General features: G+C 40.8%; 1 protein-coding gene across 1 annotated transcript in view; it reads left to right on the forward strand.

Annotated features, from left to right (window-relative positions):
* The window catches only part of Sorbs2 (sorbin and SH3 domain containing 2), a 128215-nt gene that overhangs the window by 76988 nt on the left and 25519 nt on the right, over positions 1-25708 (forward strand). Inside the window, 9 exon segments of the mRNA XM_051169926.1 lie at positions 2844-2958; positions 9292-9450; positions 10005-10088; positions 11096-11152; positions 15823-15872; positions 16797-16984; positions 18820-20403; positions 23490-23578; positions 24670-24716. Of these exon segments, the coding sequence (XP_051025883.1) occupies positions 2844-2958; positions 9292-9450; positions 10005-10088; positions 11096-11152; positions 15823-15872; positions 16797-16984; positions 18820-20403; positions 23490-23578; positions 24670-24716 (2373 nt within the window).

A 25708-nucleotide genomic window follows, 5' to 3' on the forward strand; every position in this document is an offset into this window, starting at 1 on the left:
AGATTGTGCTGAACACCTTCAGGGAAGTGTTGCTCATGCTAGCAGAATGCTCTGATATAATCTTGATATATCTGGGACACCAGCCTTTACTTTTTGCTCATAAAGTGCATATAAGAAATAAAGAGACACAGATGTAGCTCATGGGTAGTGTATCATTTGCCTGAGTACTACAAATAACAAAGCAAACGCGCTCTCTCTCTCGCTCCTCTCTCCTCGGGATACCTAAGCATGCGTCGCTCGTCTCTCTCCTCTCTCCTCTCTCTCTCTCTCCTCCCTCCACCAATCGACTCAATACCTCCCCTCCCTCCCTCCCTCCCTCCCTCCCTCCCTCTCTCTCTCTCTCTCTCTCTCTCTCTCTCTCTCTCTCTCTCTCTCTCTCTCTCTCCCCCCATTATGTCCATAGACCTTTGATGTGAGACTCAGTCGTAGTGGCTTATTCCACACACACAATGGACTGTGGGTCCACTTCCTGAGCTGAAAGGGGCTAGAGTGTGTACATCATTCATTAAATCGCAGTCTTCATAGAGCTGAGGCACAAATTCAAGGCCACTCAGAGCTACATAATAACTTACAAGCCAGAACTGGCTATACAGTAGCATTCTGTCTCAAAATAAATGCATACAAACAAAATAACTGAAAATAATTGGCATGAATTCCCTTTGTTACCCCACATTAGCAAGAAGACAAAGCGGTTAATTTTTTGTTTTCACAGTTTTGGAATTTCAGGTCTTTTAAGATATCTTTTAAAAACTAAAGCAAATTATTCTTAAATCATAAATAAGGCATTAACAAGTATGTGTGACTCATTTCTATCCAGTTATTTTAGCTGATTCTAATTTTCATTTCTCTACTGAAACATTTTTAAATAAGCTATTCACACTCAGGCTTTTTATGAACATATCTCAGTTGTGTTATTTTAGTTGGACTGTGGCTAATATTCCTAGTTACTAATAGTCTTTACTGACAGCTGATCATGAGGCAAGCACTGGGCTAAACAATTCCTTTTATTACTTGTTATTCTGATAACAGCTCAGTGGAGGCATGGTCTACATTACAAAACAAAACAAAACAAAACAAAAAACAAAAATAAAACGGGTTAGAGCATTACAGTAACTTGCTCTATTTGTATGGATAGAATGTCTGAACCAGGATTCTATCTTGCTTCCCCTAAGTCCAAAGCCAATGCTGTCACTACTGGCAATTAATAAATAGTAATGTAAAAGTTGTTTGTTATTACTGGTTATATTACTGTTTATATTACTGTTTTTAAAGTATTTTTCTATCTTCCTAAATAGTTCCACTAACTGGGAACCAGGCATTCAAACATATGAGCCTATGGGTATCATTCTCATTGAAACTACCCACCATGCATACTCACAGAAACTATACTTAACACCATTAAGAACTGTGCCATTAGAAATAATCGATGATCATTTATAAGATCATTCTGTAATACACAACAAAAATGGACATGTACCACACACATGTCAAGGGCTTTTCATCTTAATACCTCTTTCCTCATGACAAATTGTGTAGAGGTACAAATGTCTTAAAACTGAGAAATAATTACCACTACAGACATTTTTTAATGTATGGACTCTATAATGCTCAGAGAACAAGCTGGACACAGTTTCACACAAATGGGAAAACTGAAGTGGGAAGGTGTGGGGGCTCTGCCGGATAGAGCTCATTGGTTCCCTATACACTAGGACTTGGTTTTCCTTTTCCGTGTCCATCATTCCATGAATAAATAATTGCATTCTTTCCATGGAAATCAGAATCTCCAAACTCAGAAGCCAAAAGCTCCCTCTTTCCAAATATAAGTAAGATAAATAAATATGTACTGAATAATTCTTCCTCTTCTCCAAAGGAAGTTTTGTGATTTAGTTCTAGCTGCCTGGAAGAGCTTGGTGCTGTGACTCTTCCTATGAAAATGTACTTGCCCAGAGCCCTTGACAAACTCTCAATGCAAAGAAAAAAAATCAGATTCCCCTGGGAGAGTGTTTCCAGGATCACACCAAGGGCTCTTCCATGCCACTGTGCTTATCACTATGAACGCCAGCCCAAGTGATGCACTTGTAATTCCCAAGTATGCGCTCCAATGCCATTCACAAGAAATAGGATCAAACATGGTATATGCATTATTCCTGGCCATTCTGGATGAACGAAACCAGGCCAACAGGTGGCTAAACAGACAAAGCTTCACGGAGCACAATGCCACTTATTTTAAACCCAGACACATACAGCTATCATTAAGAGTCCAGGGGTCTAGCCACAAGTCACTATCTATGGGTCTAAAAACCTCTTTGGTGAGCTTTTGCAGCCATAGTCACACTCACAAAAATAGGAGGAAAGATGTACTGTAAGGGATGGCTTACTATCAGTCGTTTATATAAAGTTAAACATATGTGGTATTTTTCATAAACTTTTAGCCAGCGAGATGTTTTTTGGTTGTGTGGGGTTGTTTGTTTGTTTGTTGTTTCTTTGTTTTTTGTTTTTGTTTTTGTTTTTGTTTTTTATCTCTCAGAATAAGAGAGATGGCTCAGCAAGAAAAACTACTTGCCTATTAAGCCTGAAGGTTGGAATTTGATCCCTAGAACCCATGGTGGAAAGGAAGCTTTGATTCACTAATGTTTTTTCTTCTGCAAGACACACACACATGCACACACACATGCACACACACATGCACACATACACACACACGCGCGCACACACACACACACACACACACAAAATGAGTAAATTTCAACTAAAATTAATCTAGGCAATTGACCATGGGTAGTATTTCACAGGTGCTCTTGCACACAAATTGTTTCAACATGTGGTTCACTGTTCATTTCTAGGCATGACTGGGACCCTCCAGACAGAAAGGTAGACACAAGAAAATTCCGATCGGAGCCAAGGAGTATTTTTGAATATGAGCCTGGGAAGTCATCCATTCTGCAGCACGAAAGACCCGTAAGCATTGTCATTGATCAAAAAGCCGGCTTGCTAGGCCACGGGGATTCCCAAGTAAACCTGAGTCTCACCCCCTTTTGTTTATTTGAGGTTGTTGAGAAGTTGTGTTTATTTTTAATCATGATTTGTGTATCTTATCTCTGAATTGAAAGAGATACCTTAGTGCCATGTATGTGTAAGACTCATCATCATTAGCTTTTAGCTAGCTGCACCTAATCATAGCACTCATACATGAAAGGCTTAGTTGCTAGCTCTACGGAGAGGAAAAACATGGATCCATACAGGCCCAGGCAGATGAATCCTTTGATTTGTATCTTGGTTTCCTACTATTTCTTGCACTTAAGAGAAAATTTTCCCAAGCATGCTTCCTATAACAAGTTGTTTAATTGGTTTTTATTAAATCCCTCTCAGGGGTACCAAGCCTCAAGCTGCCTGATTACCACTTTAATGGATCAAGACTGTATTTCTCTTTATAGCCGTTTTTTGTTTATTTTAGTCGTACACAAACTAAAGGATGTACGGACTAGGAAAAGACCACTTGCCTCCCCTAAAGCTACCAGCATCTTCTCCCTTGGCTCTCTTCCCTTTGGGTCCTCTCGTGTTTCTTTCTCAGAGATCAGTGTCTTGAAACCTCTTTAACACTCAGCAATTCCTCTGTATGCCCAAACTTGCTTCCAGATCAACCCTGTTGGTATTTGCTCAGAGGCCCATAGCATCACACATGTACATCGACTGCAAGATCAGCCTGAGATTCAGTTGGTCAGCCTGGGACCTCACCACACCCAACATGAGTGTCCTTGCGTTTGAAACCACATGTTTTGTAGTTGTGTTCTTGAGAAGTATGCTCAAAAAATTCCAATCACATAATTCAACTGTCTTTCTTCAAATAATTCCAATTTCTCTGCATGATAAGATTACAACAAACTGGAAAGGGACATTATTAATTCCAGGTTCTGGATTATAACCCATCTGATTGAATATCAAGAAAGTGAAATTTCTAAACCAAAATTCAATGGAATACAATATTACTTCTGGAAAAAAAATCAGAAAATAATTTTATATTTAATTATAATAGAAAAGCTTTAATGATCACTCTAATGATTTATGAGGCTCTTGAGATAATGATTCGACTGAAGATAGGAAACCTCTTAAATGCCTAAAAGGGAAGCGCATCTAAAGAAATCTCCCTCTTAGGGCTCATCCATGGGGTACCCTCATTATGGCTAAAGTTTTTAGAAGCCTTTGGAGGCGAGCTTTGAAGGCCCTCTGTTTTAAAACAGCAGTAACAACAATAGTAATAAAGCAGCTGTTAAGTACCTACTACATGCCGAGCTCTAATTAGTAATAATGTGTTTATCTTGTGTAGTGTTCCCAAGAACCCTTAAAGCAGACACACAAACTTCCTGCTTTACAGACTAAGCGACTGAAGCGGCATAAAGTGAATACCGCTTGGCCATGTTTCAGACATGGAACCAGCTGAGCCTAGGCGAACTTTTGTTTGGTGTACTTCATCACTGCTGCGTTGGCTCCTCTGAGCAGGAAGCCTCTAGCTAGTACTCACCAGCACCATAATTTGATTCTTTTAAAGCATAGTGTAATTAGTGGCTAACTCATAGTAAGTTCCTGGTACTGACTTTACCAAAAAGCTGGGTTCAGGGTAACTAACTATAATGCAAGTCCAGTATTCTTGATGGTCTAAGGGGCCATTGGCATGGCCAGAGATTCTGCTATGGCTAAACTCTTCAGCCACAGGAAAAGATAAATGGAAAAGAACTGGTAACTTAAAAGGAAGTGAGAATGAAAGGCTTACATTTTTATCCCCCGAAGCCATCTTGTTAAGAGCCAGTGTTGTGACAAATGATATGGGAGAGTTAAAGATAGAGCTTTGGCCAAGCCTTGTTAAATTATTGTCATTATATGGTGAGACTACTACCTTTTTCTAAAAATCAAACCTAAATTCATCCCACTTTAAGTTAAAAAACAACAACAGCAGCAAACACCACAGAGGGCTGATTGGGCAAGGGGTTTTGAAACCAGCTAAGTGTCTTGAAGGCTCAGGCTGTAGGAGTGAGTGAGCTTGCTAAGAGTGACATAAGACCTGGTGGCTTTCGAGGCCTCATGAATGGCATCTTCTGACTTTTCACTCAGAGGCATTTTGAAAGCACCTCTTTGTTCTTTTCCATTCTAATTTTAAAAATTATAGACAGTAGCTCAGCAGCTCCGTATTATTCTCCTCAACTTCCAGATAAACCCTGTCCACTTCCCTATATGCTTGAATTCCCCCCCTCCCCCACTATGAACTTACATTCCTCCTCACAGGGAGAAATAGCATGGCTCTCTAGTCCACAGTTGTCTGTTGTCTGGGTGCTGTGACACATACATTACCCTGATTTTTAAAAGGCCTATCGGTCCTAAATTTTTTCTTGACTCTCTCTCTCATCTCTAGAGCAGAATCTAAACTCCCTTGATACAACTAAAAACAAAAAACAAACAAAAAAAAAACAACCAACAAAAAATAAAACCTACCAAAATCCTGTGATTTCCCCCACACCCCTTGCTGGCTACACAAAGGGCTTTCCACTTTCCATCCCTTCTCTTCAGACCTTTGCATGGTCTGTTCTTTATTCCACAGAAGCACGCCATACCACCTCTTCTTTCACATGGAAAGTTACACACACACACACACACACACACACACACACATGTACACAGCTCCCAGGTTTATCAGAGGAACACTTCCTCTAGGGGCTGGTACATACACAACCCCCCCCCCACACACACACAGACACACACACACACACAGAGCTCCTAGGTTAATCAGAGGCACACTTCCCCCAGGGGCTTGTTCATGCTCAGCAGTGGGATTGCTGGAAACCTGCAGTTCCCACTTTGACATCCTTACCATAGCCTGTTCACTTGTTTGAGTTCCTCACTACACCGTAGGCTCCTTGAGAGTGGGCACCTTGTCTGACACAGCGTTATCCATACCCAATTCAATGCCTGGTATCTATGCCTGTGTAGTACATTTCTCCTTGAGTGACTAAATGAATGGGAACTGATGTTACCTTTGAAGATGAGGGATAAAACCGGTAAGAGATTGAATCTACTTATGAGGCCCATTGAGTCTCCATCGAGATGCACACATGGAATTGACCAATAGCTCTAGCTCAGGAAGCAATTCTTCTTAAGCAGAAATCCTCAAACTCTGGGAAAAGATTGCCTTCATCCTTAGTATTGAAGATTTTATACACACACACACACATATATATATATATATATATATATATATATATATATATATATATACACACATATATATTTATATTTTAATATTAAGAATGTATATGTATATATAATATATTATAGAATATATATTTATATTTAATACTAAGAATATATGTATATAGTATATATTATAGAATCTATGTATTTTATATATGTATTTTATATATAATTAATATATATATATATATTCTATAACAGGAAGGCAAAATATAAATGCATTTCTTTGAAGCTAACTAAATGGGCCTAATATCTGATCCAGGAAAGGCCTTGCAATCACAAGAAATGTGTTTTTAACCAACTTGATCCACAGATTAGACTACATTTCTAGTTTACAGATTCCATATTTCAATCAGCAACTCTACTGGAATAATATTAATAGACATGTAACAGATCATCCGAATTGGCTACACCTGTAGATAAGCTGTGCTAATTGTTCTTATGCTTAATACAACAAAAATGCACAAGGACATTGTTACCTTTCATACAATAACTGTGGCAAAATATAATAATAGCTGAAAGGAACATGCATTGGGTGAGTTGAAATGCAATTTAAAACCACCAGCAAATATGGCTTGTCAACCAAAATTACCACTCAGAGTTAGAGCTATAAAAGTTTGAGAAGTTGTATCTGATGGTTTGACCCATGAAGACATATCCCATTAATACAATGGTACTTACTATGAAAACAAATACATAAAAAACATAGTGACCGGTGCCTTGAAGCTTAGAAGCCAATGAGCACGAACAAGAACAAACCCATGGTCCTGATGCTCCAGTGGATTACACAGGAAGTGTGTGCTCAATGAGAAGGCTGGGAAGCCAGGACTTTCTCTAACCTGAAAAGCAGCTCAAGGCTTTTAAGGTGGGAAAACTAAAAAGTACTCGCGGGACGTGGTGGCACACACCTTTAATCCCAGCACTCAGGGATGCAGAGGCAAGCAGATCTCTGTGAGTTCAAGGCCAGCCTGGTCTACGAAGAGAGTTCCAGGACAGCTGAGGATACACAGAGAAACCCCATCTTGGAAAAAAATAAATTACACACTGTAGGGAGCTTTGAAGAACAATTACACATAGACTCCTGTGTTAGCGGATCTCAAGCATTTCTTCTCATACCAGAGGCACTCGGTTTGTGTTAGCAGAAGTTTGCTAGGTTTGTAAAACTGACAGAAATAAAGCCAGGTGAGAGAGATGTCCATCAGATGGCTGCTTCTCTGCCACTGTGAGAATTGCAGTGGGAGGCGTCTGTCTCCTAGTGTTCCTATGTGTTTGTATACACAGGGAACGAAGAGGGGCTTCTCTGATGTGAGGGGAAGGATGGAGCAGTGACAGTATTTGTATGCATATGCTTCCGTTATCTGATTGTCTGCATAAGTGTCACTGACCATCATAGTGTTTCTGTGTCCTTTAGCTCTGGATTGCCACAGAACACAATCGATTACTGTATAACTAAAGGGACCCAATAGGTCATCTGCAGCAAAGAAACCATTCTAATTCTGACATGTCATTTTGAGGGGATGGGGTCTGTAGAGGACCAGTTTGATGATGCTGTTTCATGTTCTTTTGAGACAAGGTCTTTCTATGTAGCCCCGGCCTCCTGGGTACCTGCCATTCAGGTGTGCGCCAGCCACCACACCCAGCCTAGAAAGCAGAGGCTCTGCTCAGATGTGTACCACTCACTACATTCAGGAACTACTGAGGATGACGTCACTGTTTGAGGGACTTTCCATGCTCATATTTGTTTGTGCAGATTCTAGACTGGAGTTTTAATAAATAGGACCATCTGTTTATTAAAATTGCTATTTTCAGGTTTGGAGCAGAGCGTTTGCTATCTGTTCCTTTCCCTAGATTCTATTGCAGAAATGTGTCTCCACCAAGGAGAATGTGGTCTGTCCATTTGCTGTAGATTTTCTTTTAACTGCAAGTCAAGGTGATGTTTTTAAAAAGCTCGTTTTCCTACTTGTTTAGTAGGTTTGCTGCCCCCTACTGTTCATAGAGTGGCTCTCAGGCTCTCAACCTTCCTAATGCTGTGACCCTTTAATGAACCACCATGTATCATAAATACATTAAAATAGAACTATACCACTGAAACTCCTGAGGGAATAATTTATCACCCACTATAGACCAAAGGACGTTAATGAAACTATTATAGATGGTCATGACAATGAAACACTTCAATTACCTCATGACAAAATACTAGCTATTTTGGGGCAGAGGATGTGGACTATTTCAATGCCCTCAGCATTATGGAGCTACTCAGTGGGAATACTTGAGCACCTTAAAACTTCTAACAGAATAATATGGGGCTGAAGTAGTGGGTGTTTAGCATCCCTCCTGGACAGGACTGTGGGCATCACAGCTTTTTCTCTTGGTTGACAGGAATGGCTTTTAGGGAACCAGGTAACTTTCCTTAGAATATTTCTCTGACTTCATATGGTGTACTCTGTAACTATACACACTTAATTGGGGACGTGAAATATATCAAAGTAGCAGCTAAAGTACACAAAGTACTTTGAGCATCACTTTATAGGAAAAGCAACCAGCAGGACCCCAACTCGCCTGGTACGTATTGTAAAAGAAAACATTAAACCTTCCACCGCGTTAAGGAAAGGCTGTTGTGTCCGTGTTCTATTGCTAAATTGTGTCTGTTTTTTCCTCAACTGTTTATGTAAACACCCCCTAGCCTTTCTGTCTTAAACACAACCATTCATAAACTACCTGAAATGCAAGTCAGTTACACACACACACACACACACACACACACACACACAACTCTCCCTCCCCTCCCCACCCTCCTTTAGCTCCAAGTAAGCAGGGGGAGATTAAGTCACGAAATGGGATTATTTCTTCACTTTCGAGGAGACTTGTGACCATCAGGTCTTTGCTGTGGTGGACCATTTTTAAGAAATCTGCTCTCCACTGTCACCCCAACCATAGCCCCTTTCTGAAATGTTAGTCTCCCAGACTGAGTAACGCCAGCTGATGTCCTCCAGGTTGCATCAAGAGCCCCTGTCTAACGAACCAGTGTTTCCTCACCCCTCTCTCTTACAGCCCCCTCTCCCAACAACTCCAACACTTGTTCCCAGGGAACCCGGCCGGAAGTCTCTCCCAGTCTCACCCTCAACAGATGGCCTGCGTAGCCCTTCCCCTCCGCCCAGGAGCTGTATCCCTGCACCCCGTCTGAGCGCCCCAGTGCTCTCTCCCACCCTGGTGAGCTCCTCCCTTCTTCACTTTCTCTCCTGTTGTGGGGAAGATGAGCTCATCCTTTGTCCTGAGGCTAAGGCATGGTCAGATCCCAGTGCCCGCTCCTAGACCCCTACTTTTCTCCCAGGCACCCTCATCTCCACCATTTCACGCTCCAGCCATCTGCAATGTCTGCACACTGCAGACCACTGTTGCCACTGTTAGTTGCCAGTGACTTCAGGGACAGCCGACTGACCACTCCGGGAGAGCACCTCGGTGCCTCGGTTGGACCTGTCTTCACAGTCTGGTGTGACACCCATCCCCATTGTCACTGCCTGGGTAAAGAATTAGCAATGGTGGCAATAGGGACCCCCAGTGTGGCCACGCCCCCTCATTTCTATATCTTCGTTTTGCTCATTGTACTTTACTTCCTCCATTCTGTCTTGCTGAGGTTTGTTGGATGAGTCCGATGCATGTTTGCGTGCGGATGATGCGCGCGTGTTTTCATACCACACGGCGTTTTTTTCCCTCACTTCGCTCAGTGTGCTTTCTCCTCCCTTTTTCCTTCACACCTGCTCTAGACTGGTCGCATAAATCCAGATGACATAGATTTAGAAAATGAGCCCTGGTATAAATTCTTTTCAGAACTGGAGTTTGGACGTCCGGTAAGTGAGGCTAGAAAATTACTATAACAAATAGGAGAATGTTGTTTGATTTTTTAAAAAGCACATTAATTGTCAGAAGAGAGATATGTCTGGTTGAAAACAAAAGCTGGATGAATAAAATACATGTGTCCCAGCCTTCAGTCACACAAGCTCTATTGAGGAATTGTCTGTGGATTTCATAACTGTAATAATGTGTTTTATAAATGCTAAACTGTTGGCGAGCGTGTCATGTCCGCTGCCCCAGCAATTTCATTAGAACTCAGATTCTGTTCTGTCTTACAGCATGGCACATAAGTATATTTGCAAATACGCCAATCACATATTCCTCACTGGATGGCTGTGAGATCCCTTTTATACATTAAAACACAGCCTTGGTTGGCCTCATTATGTGTTTTATTGAATTGAATGAAATGTGACTGTAAATGAATAGTAAACAGAATTTCCTGTCATTTCTATTACCTAATAAGTGGGTTGTTTCCTCCAATTTTTTTCTGGTATCTTCTCTTATTATCATAAATGTATTTTCCCCCACTGGGACAATGCTCTCTTGTTTTGTTTTATGTATTTGCTATCATTGGGTAGTTTCTAGAGACTGTACTGGTTTCTGTGTTGAGCCTAAATTACCAGCACTTCCTAAAATCCTCAGCCACACCGGGGCACTCACCAGCATGCTTTCCATGTAATTCCTCTAACGTCTCCTGAATACACTTGCAATCTGCTGTGGCCAAAGACCAGGAGTGCTAAGTTTGATTTGACGTACTGAGTTGGCAAATCTACTAACTGAGCACAAGCAGCTTTGCGCAGTGCTTGAGACCATTTAGGGACGTTGCACTCTTGCTCTGTGGCTGCCATTTTGCTCCATTCATGTCACTCTTTGTGTGTATCTGATGCTGTCAGCACTTGATTCCTAACTGTTGTCACCTTTTCCACATGTTCATTACTCGCTGCCATTGACTCTCCTCCATCCCATCTCTCCACTTCTGCCTCTGTGGTGCGTCTACACCCAGCCTCCTAAAAAGGCTCTGGACTATGTTCAAGACCATTCTTCTGGTGTGTCCAATGAGGTAAAGATGAATTCTTCTCTCCTTCCAGGTCTCCCCCTTTGTTACTGTCAACCTGAACATCTGTGGTTTTATAGCTCACTGTGCTGTGCGAGCTGGTTTTGAAAACTCTCTTTGTGTCACTGTGTTGCATGTAGTAGCACTGTCCAGACAGTTAAGGCAAAGGGGTTGGCTGTTTCTGAATTCCAGGCAGTGAATTGTTCCAACTGGTTACTTCCAGTTAAAATACTCACCAGAATGAAAATTAAAAAAACAAACAAACAAACAAACATTGAACTTTGGCAATGAATTAACTATCCATTTTTACAGACTGAGCAAAGTACTAAAAAGCTTCTAGAAGCCACTTTTTTGTTGTACTTAGAGGTACGGACTCAAGAGTTTAATTCTTGGGCCGTGGAGATGGCACATTAGGGAAAAGAGCTGTAAAAAGTCTAAGGACCTGACTTGGATTCCTGGCACCCACCCACTGTAGATGCACATTGTGTGGCAAGTATGCTACACACACACAGACCGAATAATATAGATGGCTCAGAGATTAAGGGCACCATCTGTTCTTCCAGAGGTCCTCAGTTCAATTCCCAGGAACCACATGGTGGCTCATGACCAGATCTCATAATGAGATCTCATGCCCTCTTCCAACCTACAGGCGTACACACACCAAGAATATTGTATAAGTAATAAGTAATAAATAAATAAATATTTAGAAACAAAACAAAGTTTAGATTCTTACATGATCAGGTACTTATTCCTTACCTTTTCCTAAATGTTATTGCTACTCTTTCGTTTTCCTAAATGCTTGTAACTTGTGCGTTTTACCATCAGTCAAGAGTAGAGATACTGAACACCTGGTATGTGTGGTCCAGCCTCCCAGTTCCACGCCCTTGACAGGCATCACTACCGCAGATAGTCATCACTGTGGTGTGGACAAATCTTGGTTGAGATCTCTGCTGGAGAGTGCTTATGAATGGGGCTGGAGAGACAAAATCAATGGTTAAATGTACTTGCTACTCTAGTAGAAGACCTGGCTTTGTTTCCCAGCATCTCCATGGCAGCTCATAGCTATGCACAGCTCTATCTCCATCACCCTCCTCTGGCCTCCACCAGCACCAGGCACCCCTATGGTGCACAGGCATGCATGCAGGCAAAACACTCATGAATTTAAAATAAGAATAATAACGCTCATGACAGTGAAGGATTTATGCCAGGCCATGTAAGTTATTAACCTGCATGAGGAAAACATAGCATGAAGAGGTACAGAAAGGATCCTAAGCCAAACATGGCCCCTCCACAAAGAAACCAGAAGAGTATTTTGGAAAGCACTTAGAAGACACAGGCAGAAATGTCATTGCTCTGCCAAGTTTCTGGCCCATAAGGGCCTCCTGTGGGTGCTCTCAGAAGCAGCCAAGATAAAAGCACACAGAATCAACTGATTCCGTCCCACTAGTTGCTGTGCGTTCTTAAGTGAATACAACACTTAATATCTTACCTTCATCATGAAGCCCTCATTCAAGCTATGTGCAAACTAAGAGCCAAGAACTCGTGCTAAGGATGGTACCCCTGACACAGTGGGGCTGGGCGGGGGGTGGGGGGATGGGGGTGGGACAAATTACAGGCATGGAATTTAAAGGCAAAAATGATCAAAGTTTGAAAGGTTCAATCTGAAAACCAAATTCTTGATCATGTAATAAGCCATTGGTATGTGTTAAAACAGGGAAGTCTGAAAAAGATTTCATGAAACAGAAAGTAACCAGGAATTCAGTGATTTTTCCAAGACTCTAAAGAGAATTAAATGAAACAGGAAGTCCTATTCTATATGCTTTGTTGTCATTTCAGCATAGGAACAGCCTAAGAGTTGATTTTGAAATTCAATTCCATCAAATGTTTTTCCTGTGTTTTCCACACCAAAGCTATGTTATTGTGTTGTTGAACTTCCATTGGATTAATAATCCATTTGGGGAGAAGGATATCTTTGCCATGTTGAGTATTTTTCCCAATTTTGTTTAGTTCAGTATGATGGGTTTAAATGAATCAACATTGGAAAAAACAGACATATGTTTTCCCCTCAGGTATTTTAAGCAGATATTTCTCGATTTTTTTTTTTCAAAGCATTTGGTTCATTGAGAACGGAAACAGGATTTAGATGAGATAATATTCAACTCATTGGTTTTCTAGTTAAGAAAAATGGGATGGAATAACTTCAAGGAATGTATGTTTTGTTGTCTACTAAGATGGCTGCCAAGAGAACAAATCGCCAATTGTTGAGCCTTGTCTTCAAAGCTCTTTCCTTTAAACCACACTTGTTCCCATCTCTGGTAGATGTACTTAAAGCTCAGCTCTTCGAGAAACTGTTTTCTTTTAATGATTGAGTTTGGATAAAATGGGTCCTGGGAATTAATGCTACACAGTAATTACTGAGCACAGAGATGGAAAAACTGAACAATGCTCTCTTTGTTTTATGGTAGTGGCCAAAATACTACATTGAAAAAAGCAGTTTGACAGCAATTGAGCTGTTTTGTCTCATCATCTTCTGGGGACTGAAAGACATGAGTGATTTTAACAGCATGTTAACCAGGGTGCTAACTTAAGAACATGGCATGTCGGAGTGTAAGAAGATAGACTCTCACAAGATAGATTCTGAATTTAATAATATTTGTATGACATTGCTAGCAAAAATATAAATTATTAGGTAATACCTAAGCTATTGTTTATCAAGTAAATGTTTCAAATGACATATTATTTAAGTCAAATGTAACTGAGACATGTGTTTACAGATGTGAGAATGAAACCTATATATTGCTAATTTGAAACAAAAATTTTAAAGAGTAGTTAAGAACTTGTTTGCATAGTTTGATCAGTAATTACTTGGAAGAAAGAGTGATTTAATGTTTGCCAGCCCTTGAAATGATCTTTTACTGTGTTACAGCAATGATGACATGAAAGTGACGAGCAGGTGGTATTGGGTAAAATGGGCTAGTTGTTTTCTGGGGACTTCTTTTTCAGGTGGAGTGTCATAATTATCATACAAGGTTTTGCCTCAGTCATTAATCTTTTTATTATTACCTTCTAACTAACAACTGAACTTTCTCTTATTACACATAAAGTCAAAGCTGGTTTTATGGGGCCAGCAAGATGGCTAAACTGTGACCTGAGTTTGAGCCATAGAACCTATATTGGGTAAGGAGAGACTTGATTTCCTCAAGTTGTCTTCTGACCTCCACACATATACCACCATGCTACATGCATGCCCCCCCCCCACACACACATAAAAGTATTTTGTAAAATCCTTTTAAACTGGCTTAAACTTACTTGGAATATAGAAAAACAGAACAAAGAACAGTAATTACAGTTTGTCTTAACTCTGAAACACGCTTTATCAATTCTCATACGGATTTTTATTTCATGTTACAGCACTGTCCAATTTTATCATAGCTGGGGCCTCTTATTTCTGATCCTCCTGGGTTCTGAGAGCACTCCGACTTTGACCCTTTCAGTGGTCAACTGTATGTCAAGTTGTCCCATAAAACCTGCAACCCACAGCTGGTGATGCTCCAATGCTCCCTGACACACTTCTACAAACATGCAGAATTAACTAATATTATTTTACTAATATTATTTTCTTTCTTCCTTATATTTTCCTTGCTTTCTAGTGTCCTACTCAGACAAATTCAAATCATCATGTAAACTTATCAACACAGCAGAACATTTTTTCCCTTCTATGGTTGCTGAGAACATAGCAACCTAGGAACTTTTTAAGAAGTACAAATATTAAATATGCTTTTTCTGTCCCAAATGAAGAAATGTTTTCATGCCAATAGATGTTTTTGTTTGATTATTGGTAAGATTCCATTCTCAATCAGTAATATAGAATTAAAGTAAAGTATTAAGCATAAGGCTGCTACTGCCTTGCAATGTCCCCTTCACTATTCAAAGATTCAATACTAGGCCTCTCATAATCTAGACATTTCACCATGTGTCGCAGAGACAGCCACGTACAATGGAAACTTTCTTTCTGATGATCCCATGTGGCATCAGTTTTAACGTGCTGTACAGAATGAAATGTGTAAAGCACACCCTTTGAAAGTGTGTCTTGATTCACTTGGTCATTTATTTTAAACTAATCCTAAGCTCAAATTGCCCAAAATTTATAAACCTGTACCTCACCAAAGTCTCAGGGAATTTAGAGTGATTTGAAATCAAAATTTGTGAGCTTTATGAAAATGGCATGTGCATTTATAGAGGAAAGACGTATCTTTCTACTTGTACGCTATATTTTCAAGATAATACTGGCAATAACAATGAAGTTACAAAGAACTTTATGTTTTCTACGCATTTAAAGATGCAGTTGCTGAGAGCCTGAGGGAAATGCTGAAGATACCGTTAACCCTTCACTCAGTTCAGCGCTTCTGATGATGATGTTACTGGTGTTTTTTTTGTTTTTTTTTTCTTCCTGATAAAATGAACACCATGGCTCTGCTGCATCACGGAATGCAGTGTAGTCTGTTAAAGGAGACTGCAGAGACGTGGCATCTCTCTGGAAAGTCATTTCTAGAATCACAAAACAAAATTTGCAATCCTTTTGATTGCAATAGTTATGGTATCCTTTTCAGTCTGCAATGATAAATGAAATTTGCTACATTAATTCTTTTTCACGAACTACTGTTCTCTCTTAACAGGCCTCCATCTATCAGGCCTCCATGGACAGAAGCCTGGAAAGACCCAGTAGGTAAGGATCTGGTGACATCACACTAACAGACTATCACAGCCAGTGGTTGCTTCCTCACTAGTCATCTTCGCTGCTGAAATGCTGACGAAGATCACACAATCCTCACTCTTACTTGCAGTACCGGACCTCATGCTATGGAGCACATATCCAATCATTTATGAGTGTTTTTTTATTAAATGATACCCTACTCAAAACTAGGATCAAAAAACACTCCTTTCTTTATAAACCGTTTTTCCACAACTGTATAAATGAATTCTTAGCAGTTTACTTGCTGGCTAAAATTTTAATTGCTCATAATTTAAATAGACAATATTGGAATTCCAGTCTAAGATTCTTTTGAACAGAGTAGGAAAGCAAAAGATGATCCTTAAGGAAAAGGACACCCGTTTAACTAGATCCTTTTATATCTTCCTTTCTTCTATTTTGGCACTTTCTTCTAGATAGATTCATGTCAGAACATGCTCTCTCTCTCTCTCTCTCTCTCTCTCTCTCTCTCTCTCTCTCTCTCTCTCACACACACACACACACACACACACACACACACACGTAATTGCAGTATACAAATAGAAAGGATAACATTGAATTACCAAGAGCAATAAGTTCACTGCAAGAAAATTTGCACTTTGAAAGGTGATTGTAACACACACACACGAGAGAGAGAGAGAGAGAGAGAGAGAGAGAGAGAGAGAGAGAGAGAGAGAGAGAGAGAGAGAGAGAGAGAGCAGACAGGGTTCAACCTCCACTTGTATGTTTGCAGCAACTTTTTCAAAATTGCCAAGGCCTAGAGGCATAAATTTCTTACCACACAGCTTTGTGGGTATGAGGTTAGGTGATATGCCACTATCTAATGTAGAAATCGGGTTTCTCGCGCCTGTGTTAACCTCTTCCAACACCAACCAAAGTGATATTCATTCCATCCACCAGCTCTGCAAGCATGGCCGGAGACTTCAGGAAGCGGAGGAAGAGCGAACCTGCAGTGGGCCCGCCCAGAGGCTTGGGGGACCAGAGTGCGAGCAGGGCCAGCCCTAGCCGGGCCGACCTCCCAGGACCAAGCTCTACCTTTACGAAGTCTTTCATTAGTTCTTCTCCTCCTTCTCCCTCAAGAGTGCAAGGTGAGTAAAGATAAAGGAACTCAGCTTCCTTGTTCATGATCTAGGCAGATGACGGGGGGAGGGCGGATCTCATGACCATGAGCTGTGCTGATCTCACTTGTAGTATCCGGAAGCAAATACAGTTTCCCAGCAAAGCCATTGCTTCTACTCAATCCAATTCAAACTGGCAAGGCGCTTGAGTGTCTTAAAGAACTCAGACTTGGGCCAGGCAATGGCGGCTCATGCCTTTAATCCCAGTGCGGGAGGCAGAGACAGGTGGATCTCTGTGAGTTTGAGGCCAACCTGGTCTACAGAATGAGATCCAGGATAGCCAAGGCTACACTGAGAAACCCAAACAAACAAACAAACAAAAATCTCTCAGACTAACATTTGTTACTATTTCCTCAAAAGTAGATAGAATTTGGTGTTTTTTTCAAGTATTAATTTGTTGTCATATTTACAGAAATGGCATTTATGTGCTTTTACATAGTCAAATTGCCTAATGTTATTACAGATAATTACATTTGTAGAATAAGAATTACAAGTAGCAACAGAAAAATATTACTTAAAACATGCACTGGGGTACTTTAAATTCTGGAACTTAAATTATCTATTAAGTCGCGCCTTTAGTCATTTACTCTATTTTGTTCAACCTTTATTTGTGTGGTAGAGTATCACATTTGACCATTTAACAAACAATGGTCCACAAAGTTTCATAATAAATACGTGTTGGCTTAAAGCCATAGATTTAAGATTTAGAAAGGAGAGACCTCAGTGGGTAAAGGCACTTGCTACCAAGCCTGACAATCTGAGTATGGCCTCCATGGCTCCTTTAAGAAAACAAGAGAACAGATCCTCACAAGTTGTCTTCTAACCTCTCCTTATGTGTATACAACACAAGAGGGATAACGAAAAAGAAGAGAGTGAGAGAGACGCTGGCCACTTCTTCAGATGGCTTGTCTCCTCTTAGGAAACGCAGTAAGCTATGTGTTGAAAGGACAGAGTTGCTCATGTGGGTCGCTGTAGATTACTTGGGTCTTTTTTCTTTTGAACCAGAGTCTATTGACCCAGAAGCATGCCAAATTTGGAGCCCCATGATCTCTTCTAGTGAATGGTTTTTTTTTTTTAACATGTAAAGAAAATAAATTGTAACCGAGGTGTCCAGGAAGTAGGACAGAGTCAGGGACACATAACAACTGTGTACACTAAAACTGTTGCCACGCAGTGGTTAAAGCCAGGCAGTAGCTAGTGTTTGTACAAAAGACAGGCTGTTCATTAACTAACATGCCTAGTCATAGTCAACTCCTCTACACAAGCAAATATCCTGAGTAACAAGTCAGTAGTGAAATGCCATGGGCCTGTCATTCTCAATCCAAAATGTAAAATGATTCTGACAGAAAAAAAGTATTTTTTTTTTTACCATAGAGAGTTAAATCATCTTCCTTTCCCAAGCATTACATACCAACTGAATCAATTACTAATTTTTTAAGAACTTGGGGAAGATCATAATTGGCAAATTGTTATATAGGGAGAGAGACATGCTAATAGCTTAATAGTTAAGAGTTATGTTTGGGCATGCCTCGTTGGCTGAAAGACAATTGAACTATGCAGTAGAAATGTGTTAGCCACACAAGGTGTATTTTGTGTGTGATTTTGCTCACTGTAATGTCTACAAAGTTGCTTTAGCATCAAGAATTCCTCTGAAATCGAAGCTGTGTGGGTGTTAAGGCGTCTATACTAATGCCACACTAACTGCCTTCCCTTTGCTGTGCTAATACTCACGTGTTCTCCTTTCTTTGTGAACCTTTTAACGTCTCCACATGTCTCTCTCCCACCATGCTGCTCTGGACGGAAAGGTGGGGATGATAGCAAAACCTGTCCATCCCTTTGCAGTTACTCAGGGCTCAACGGTGCCCCCTCTAGTGAGTTAGAGTACTGTGGCGCTTACAGACAGCATTTGGATGTTCCCCGGGACTCTCCAAGGGCCATCACTTTCAAGAATGGCTGGCAAATGGCACGGCAAAATGCAGAGATCTGGAGCAGCACTGAAGAGACCGTTTCCCCAAAAATCAAGTCCCGCAGCTGTGACGACCTCCTCAATGATGACTGTGACAGCTTCCCGGACCCTAAAACCAAGTCAGAAAGTATGGGGTCCCTGTTGTGTGAAGAAGACTCTAAAGAGAGCTGCCCCATGGCGTGGACTTCCCCTTACATCCAGGAAGTGTGTGGTAACAGCCGATCCAGGACCAAACACAGGTCAGCCCATAACGCCCCAGGCTTCCTCAAAATGTACAAGAAAATGCATCGCATTAACCGCAAGGATTTGATGAACTCAGAGGTAATTTGCTCTGTGAAGTCCAGGGTACTGCAGTATGAAAAGGAACAACAGCACAGGGGTCTGCTCCATGGATGGAGCCAGTCTTCCACCGAGGAGGTGCCCAGGGACGTGGTACCCACTCGCATTTCGGAATTTGAAAAGCTGATTCAGAAGTCTAAGTCTATGCCCAATCTAGGAGATGAAATGTTATCCCCTATAACCCTAGAACCCCAAGAGAATGGTTTGTGTCCCAAGAGGCGATTTTCTATCGAGTCTCTGCTGGAGGAAGAGACTCAGGTTCGACACCCAGCTCAGGGTCAGCGCGGCTGCAAGTCTAAAACCCTGGTGCCCATCCACATTGAGGTCACCAGCGACGAGCAACCCAGAATGCACACGGAGTTTTCCGACAGTGACCAAGACGGGGTTGTGTCTGACCACAGCGACTACGTTCACGTAGAAGGGTCGTCCTTTTGCAACGAGAGTGATTTCGATCATTTCTCTTTCACATCCTCTGAGAGCTTCTATGGGTCCAGCCACCATCACCATCACCACCATCACCACCACCACAGACACCTCATCAGTTCCTGCAAAGGCCGATGCCCTGCCTCTTACACCCGATTCACCACAATGTTGAAACACGAAAGAGCTAAGCATGAAACTATCGACCAAGCCAGGAGGCAAGAAATGGATCCGGGCCTATCTAAACTTGCATTTCTAGTCAGCCCTGTGCCTTTCCGAAGGAAAAAAATCACCACTCCCAAAAAACAGACTGAACAGGCCAAATGCAAAGCCTCTGTAGTTGAGGCTCTGGACTCGGCCCTCAAAGACATCTGTGACCAAATAAAAGCTGAAAAGAGGCGGGGAAGCCTGCCGGACAACAGTATATTACACCGGCTCATCAGTGAACTGTTACCTGAGATCCCGGAGAGGAATTCATCTCTTAATGCTCTGAAAAGGAGCCCCATGCACCAGCCCTTCCACCCACTGCCTCAAGATGGTGCTATTCAGTATCCACTGTACCAAACCTATTGTGGGAGAATGCCTCACAGTGCCTCTTTCCCCGATGTGGACACAAGCAACAACTACCACACGCAGGATTATGGTAGTGCACTGAGCCTGCAAGGTGGACGAGCTTCTCTTTCTTTTTCCTTGTGGTTCGGATGCCATCCTCCCATGCATTCATGTTTTTTCCACCCTGCATCTCATCGCCCTCGGGCCGTGATACCATGTGACATGTGACGTCATTATGTGTTGCAAAGCCAAGCAAACCTGTGTTGTGCCTACGACGTGTCTGACTCGGTAGTTCTCACTTTGCCTGTGTGATATTTGACATTCATGTGTTGGCTGAAAGGGCTCAGCAATTCCCAAGCATTTATTCCCTTAAAAGTAAAAGTAAACTCAGCCTGTCACTTAATATTAGGGTTAAAACGAGTAGGACATTGAAAAAACAAAGGAAATAGTAAATCTCCATGTTCTTAAGATTTATGTTACTGACACTGACAGTGTGCAGCATGCTTCACAAACAATAGATTAGACGGTTTTCAAAGGCAGGGTCTACAACTGGAAACTTTCAGGTCACGACACGTCAGAATCCCAATTTTCTGGCAAAATATCCATCTTCTTCAGTTATCTAATATCCTGAAATAACCACCTCTCAAATTCAAAAGAAGATAACAAGGCAAAAACTATAGTTCAGTGTCTGTATCCCTACAATATCTTTTGGCTCATTGTGAACCGAAGTCAGTAGTTTCACAGCCTTTTTAAAAATTTCTATATTAACATTAGAACGCTCTACCTGTTCACTCGAATTCTGGTCCCATTCAACCCTATATAGAAGTTGCAACAGCAAACCAGTCAGTCAGCAACACTGAGCGTGTGATTAACAGCGGATGAATAATTAAAAGTATTAGAAGTTATTTAATAACTTTCTCCATTTAAAGGACACAATTTGGAATTTTGTTAATGTATCTTTAAGGTACGAGTTTTATTTCTATCGTTCGAGATACTCATTTTTACCCTTCCTTGATTTGCTTACTTTCCATGCCTAAAACAAGCATGTACTGAAGTGTGAATTGGATTAGGCTAAATATGACTCTCAAGTGAGTCCATTTTCACAGTTACTGCAAAAGCTAGAAGGCAACACAGAGACAAGTAACAGTTGTGATGCCGAGGAATTGACTGAAGTTGACCTAACTTGAAAACAGTATGCTTTGAGAGTTTCACCTAATTCTCAAGTGAATCTGTGTCTGGCATGCATGTCATGAGGCTAGAGTGAATATTCCAGGCTCAGGGATGGGCTGTCAGGAGAGAAGCTTCACACACTAACAATGCAGAGAGCTTTGGCTAGATGCATTGTCTAATTGAAACTACCATATGTCCGTGGATGGGTGTTTTTGCAAGGGCTGTTTTACAACTGAGAAATTGAGGGACACAGAGGGCAAAATGTCTCAATGTCTCACAGATTAGCTAAGTTAGCTAAAAATGTATGGTATAAAATATTTCTAATGGCAAAAACAAAATTGTTAATAACCACTAGACAATTTTACTTATCGGTTTTTAAAGAATGCTGGGAGAGAGCCAATAGAATAAGTAGGGTCTGGAGAGATGACTCAGTGGTTAAGAGCCCTTGATCATCTTCCAGAAAACCTGGTTCAGTTCCCAGTGTGCACATGGCAGCTTATAATTATCTATAACTCCAGTCTCAGAGAGTGGATGCCCACAAAGGCACTGCACACACAATGGTACACAAACATATATGAAGACATAAACCCATACATAAAGGCACTGCACACACAATGGTACACAAACATATATGAAGACATAAACCCATACATAAAAAATAATAAAAAGGGATAGAATGATAAATAAAGTAGTAACTTACAGCATAATAGTATATATTTTAATTTACTTAATAAATAGAATAATATACTTTATCTTCAATAAGTTAGAATTGGTAATCAATTTTTATTGTAATCCAATTTTTTAACTACCTTCTTCAATTTTCTGATACCATGATATAAATATAGTACATTATCAAAACATGAGTTTGAAGCATTGAAAAAATTATACTGTACATAAAATTTATCTTAATGATTTGTACTATTTAACATTTAAGCCGGGCGTGGTGGCGCACGCCTTTAATCCCAGCACTCGGGAGGCAGAGGCAGGCGGATCGCTGTGAGTTCGAGGCCAGCCTGGTCTACAAAGTGAGTCCAAGATGGCCAAGGCTACACAAAGAAACCCTGTCTCGAAAAAAAAAAAAAAACAAAAACAAAAAAAAACATTTAAAACTTGTTAAAGTGAGTAAGTGTTTTTTAAACTTTGACCAATTTACACAAATAAACTGTCATGATGCTGCCAGATTTCTGGAAACCCTCACAACCATCCCAAATGCAAATCACACACCATGTAAGGTCTAAGAAACGGAGAGGGATATTTGCAGGCATCATCTTTAAATGTTTTTATTTATATTTTGCTCTAGTGAGAACAAGGCCTCACTATTTCATAAGCAATTTGGCAACTTCATATGAGGCATTCTGGTTATCTTTTTGTTTTCTAGAATAAATATTTTACTTTCTGATTAGTTGAACATTTGTGTACAAAAGAAAGTCATAAAAGATATGGAATCTTAAGACTCAATAAGTATTTACAAACACACAAGCACACACACACACACACACACACACACACACAGAGTAGAGGGGGAAACATGACCATAGTCTCATCCTATTCATACTTAGTTTTTTCATCCTTACTTCTTAATTGTATTTTACAACATTTGTTTTGTTTCTGCAAATGTTATCTTTAAATTTTCCATTCTTTCTATATCTTATAATAATAATGATTTATTGGAGCCAAAAAAGATAGCAATATCAATCATGCATGATAAAGTTGGAGTTTGAAAATCCCTACAAGTGTGAATCATCTACACCAAGGATTTCAGTATAATTAATTAATTGGCAATATAATAATATAGTATATACGATTATAATGCTTCTGTTATTTGTGTAGTTTTTTCATTTCCAATGTGTGTATACATGTGTGTTATATCATTACTTTACAGTTACTTATGAGTTTTTACATCCATGTTCTCACTAGTGACATCTCTCCAAATATGGGGGTGAAGGAATTGCCACCAAGGAAGTGGCTGGCCAGTCTCCTTTTCATGAAGTGAAGTCTCATTCTTGTTCATCTTATCCTTTCCAATAGACCATGAGTCCCCTAGAAGCTACTCATCTACCTTGACTGACTTGGGAAGAAGTGCATCACGGGAACGAAGAGGAACTCCAGAAAAAGAGGTTAGTTTAACAGCACCAAAGGATCTTCGGAGAAAGCACTTCCCAGTCAGATGTCTACCTCGACCCAGTAAGGACTTCAGACTGACGCCTGGCAGCAGCAAGAGTCTAGAAATTCTGCTTAGAGCCTGAGTCTAGGGCCGGAGCTCCAGTCATTTCCTACTTGGGATGCACTCCGGGCAGTGGGCCTTTCTGAGTCTTGATCTGGTACCCATGGACTAATAGAGTTCAAATTGGCCTGCTTTGTGGAGGGATTGTAGGTTGTACACAGTGCTTTCATTGGAGAGTACTCCTGATCATAGATTTTATCCATCAAGTTTTGTAGCATTGAGGAGTTCTTATACAGCATTGACCTTATCACCCTAAGCCAGAGCCAGAACACCTCTTCCTAACTACCTTGGAAGCCAAGGGCTTGATGGAGACTGAAAACTGAGCTTGGAGTGACAGGGATAGCCTGCCGGACCCCTATGAAGTCATACACTGCCCAAAGTTTCTTGACGCTCACTAGAATCACAGAGGAAGAAAATGGGGTGGTGAAGGAAGGACTGGTTTGTGGGAAAGGAAGAGCTGGCAACACTAGCTCCATGGTACATAGTGCCTCAAGTGTATCCGGGGCCCACGAGTTTAAGGGTAGACATGAGAATTACTTCAGGACTAAAGGAGAGGCCAAAGGGTGCCTGGACCCTCCATTCCTTTATTTTTTGATAACTTCTTGGATAATCAGTGTTTATTGAAGAATATGATAAATTCCTTTATGTCTTTTGTTTCTTTTCTTATGATTCAGGCAGACTAGTGTCACTCCGTAGAAGTTAGAGTAGATGGCCATCCCGCACTATCTGTTTGTAGTATTCAAAAAGGACACACCCAGGACAGAATCCTTGGTGGGCATTTTATTGTTTTGTGGCATTAGTCTGCTTTAGTTCCTGAAATGATGCCTGATGTGTCCCCATTTAGCTTGCTGGTCTAAGGGTAGCTCACTAACTGATACCATTTGTAACTCCCACATATCACTTAACATTACACATGCTTTGTTGTTCTTATGGGAAACCTAAAATGTTTTTAATTGGTGCTAAATGTTTTACCTTTTGTTTCAGAAATTGCCTGCAAAGGCAGTCTATGATTTCAAAGCTCAGACTTCTAAGTAAGTGGCATAAAAAAACTTACCATGTGTTTGAACTTCATGTTTACTATTGTGGGGGAGGTGTGTGTGTGTGTGTGTGTGTATGGGATGTGTTACTCCTTAAAAAGTTAGCTCCTTTAAAATTACTAGCTCACCCAGTTGTGAACTGCCGAGTCTTAACTCACAGCACTTACACAATGAAGCACAATAAATTCAGAAGAATGAGGAAATAAGAAGAAACAAAGAGTATTTTCTCTAGAATTTTTTTTCCTGTCAAGAATTAACATTTTAAAAAGTGATAGGGAGTAATTATCCTTACCTAGCAAGGGGACCTTTGTTCATTTCTTTGGCTACATCAAGGGCAGCCCGTGGGGTGGGACCTAAAGCCTGATGCAGCGGATCCTGCAGTGAAAGCTTGATCTTGCAGCACTAGGAAGAGCCTGTTCCTGCCCTGTGGTCCTTGGGTGTCGATGCTTTCATAGTCCCGCGTTGTGTTCTTTTAGCTTGTTTCTTTAGGAACTCTTCATTCAAAAGACAAGGCAGGTAACTAGGAAAGGCTAATGCTGAGCACGCAATAGAGATCTACACAGAAGGAGGCTGTCTCCTTCAAAAGTATGCCCCACCCCATGACCAGAAACCTGCCCATGTATTCACCTCAAAGTGTCTATCACAACCCCTTAGTAATGCTTAGCTGGGGCCTTTGAGGGCATTTAAGACACAACTACGGCATAACAGCATTCTGTTTCTACTGTGCACCAATCCCAACTACTGTTCTTTGGACATGATGTTGACACTTTATAAGGTGTTATGAAAAATTATATAAACTATATTTATTTTATTTGTTCTTTGAGACAAGCCATCAAAACTGTTCCAAAACATGTACTACCCATTGAATAGCAGAGCCTAAAGTACAGGAAGGATGTCTTCCTAGGGATCAAAAGATATCCCAAGAAGTACATGAAGTTGAGAAGGAAAGGTGAAGGGTGGTGTGAGAGAACTCAGAGTGGAAGGAG

Source organism: Acomys russatus, chromosome 27, assembly GCF_903995435.1.
Source record: "Acomys russatus chromosome 27, mAcoRus1.1, whole genome shotgun sequence".
Classification (NCBI taxonomy): Eukaryota; Metazoa; Chordata; class Mammalia; order Rodentia; family Muridae; genus Acomys; species Acomys russatus.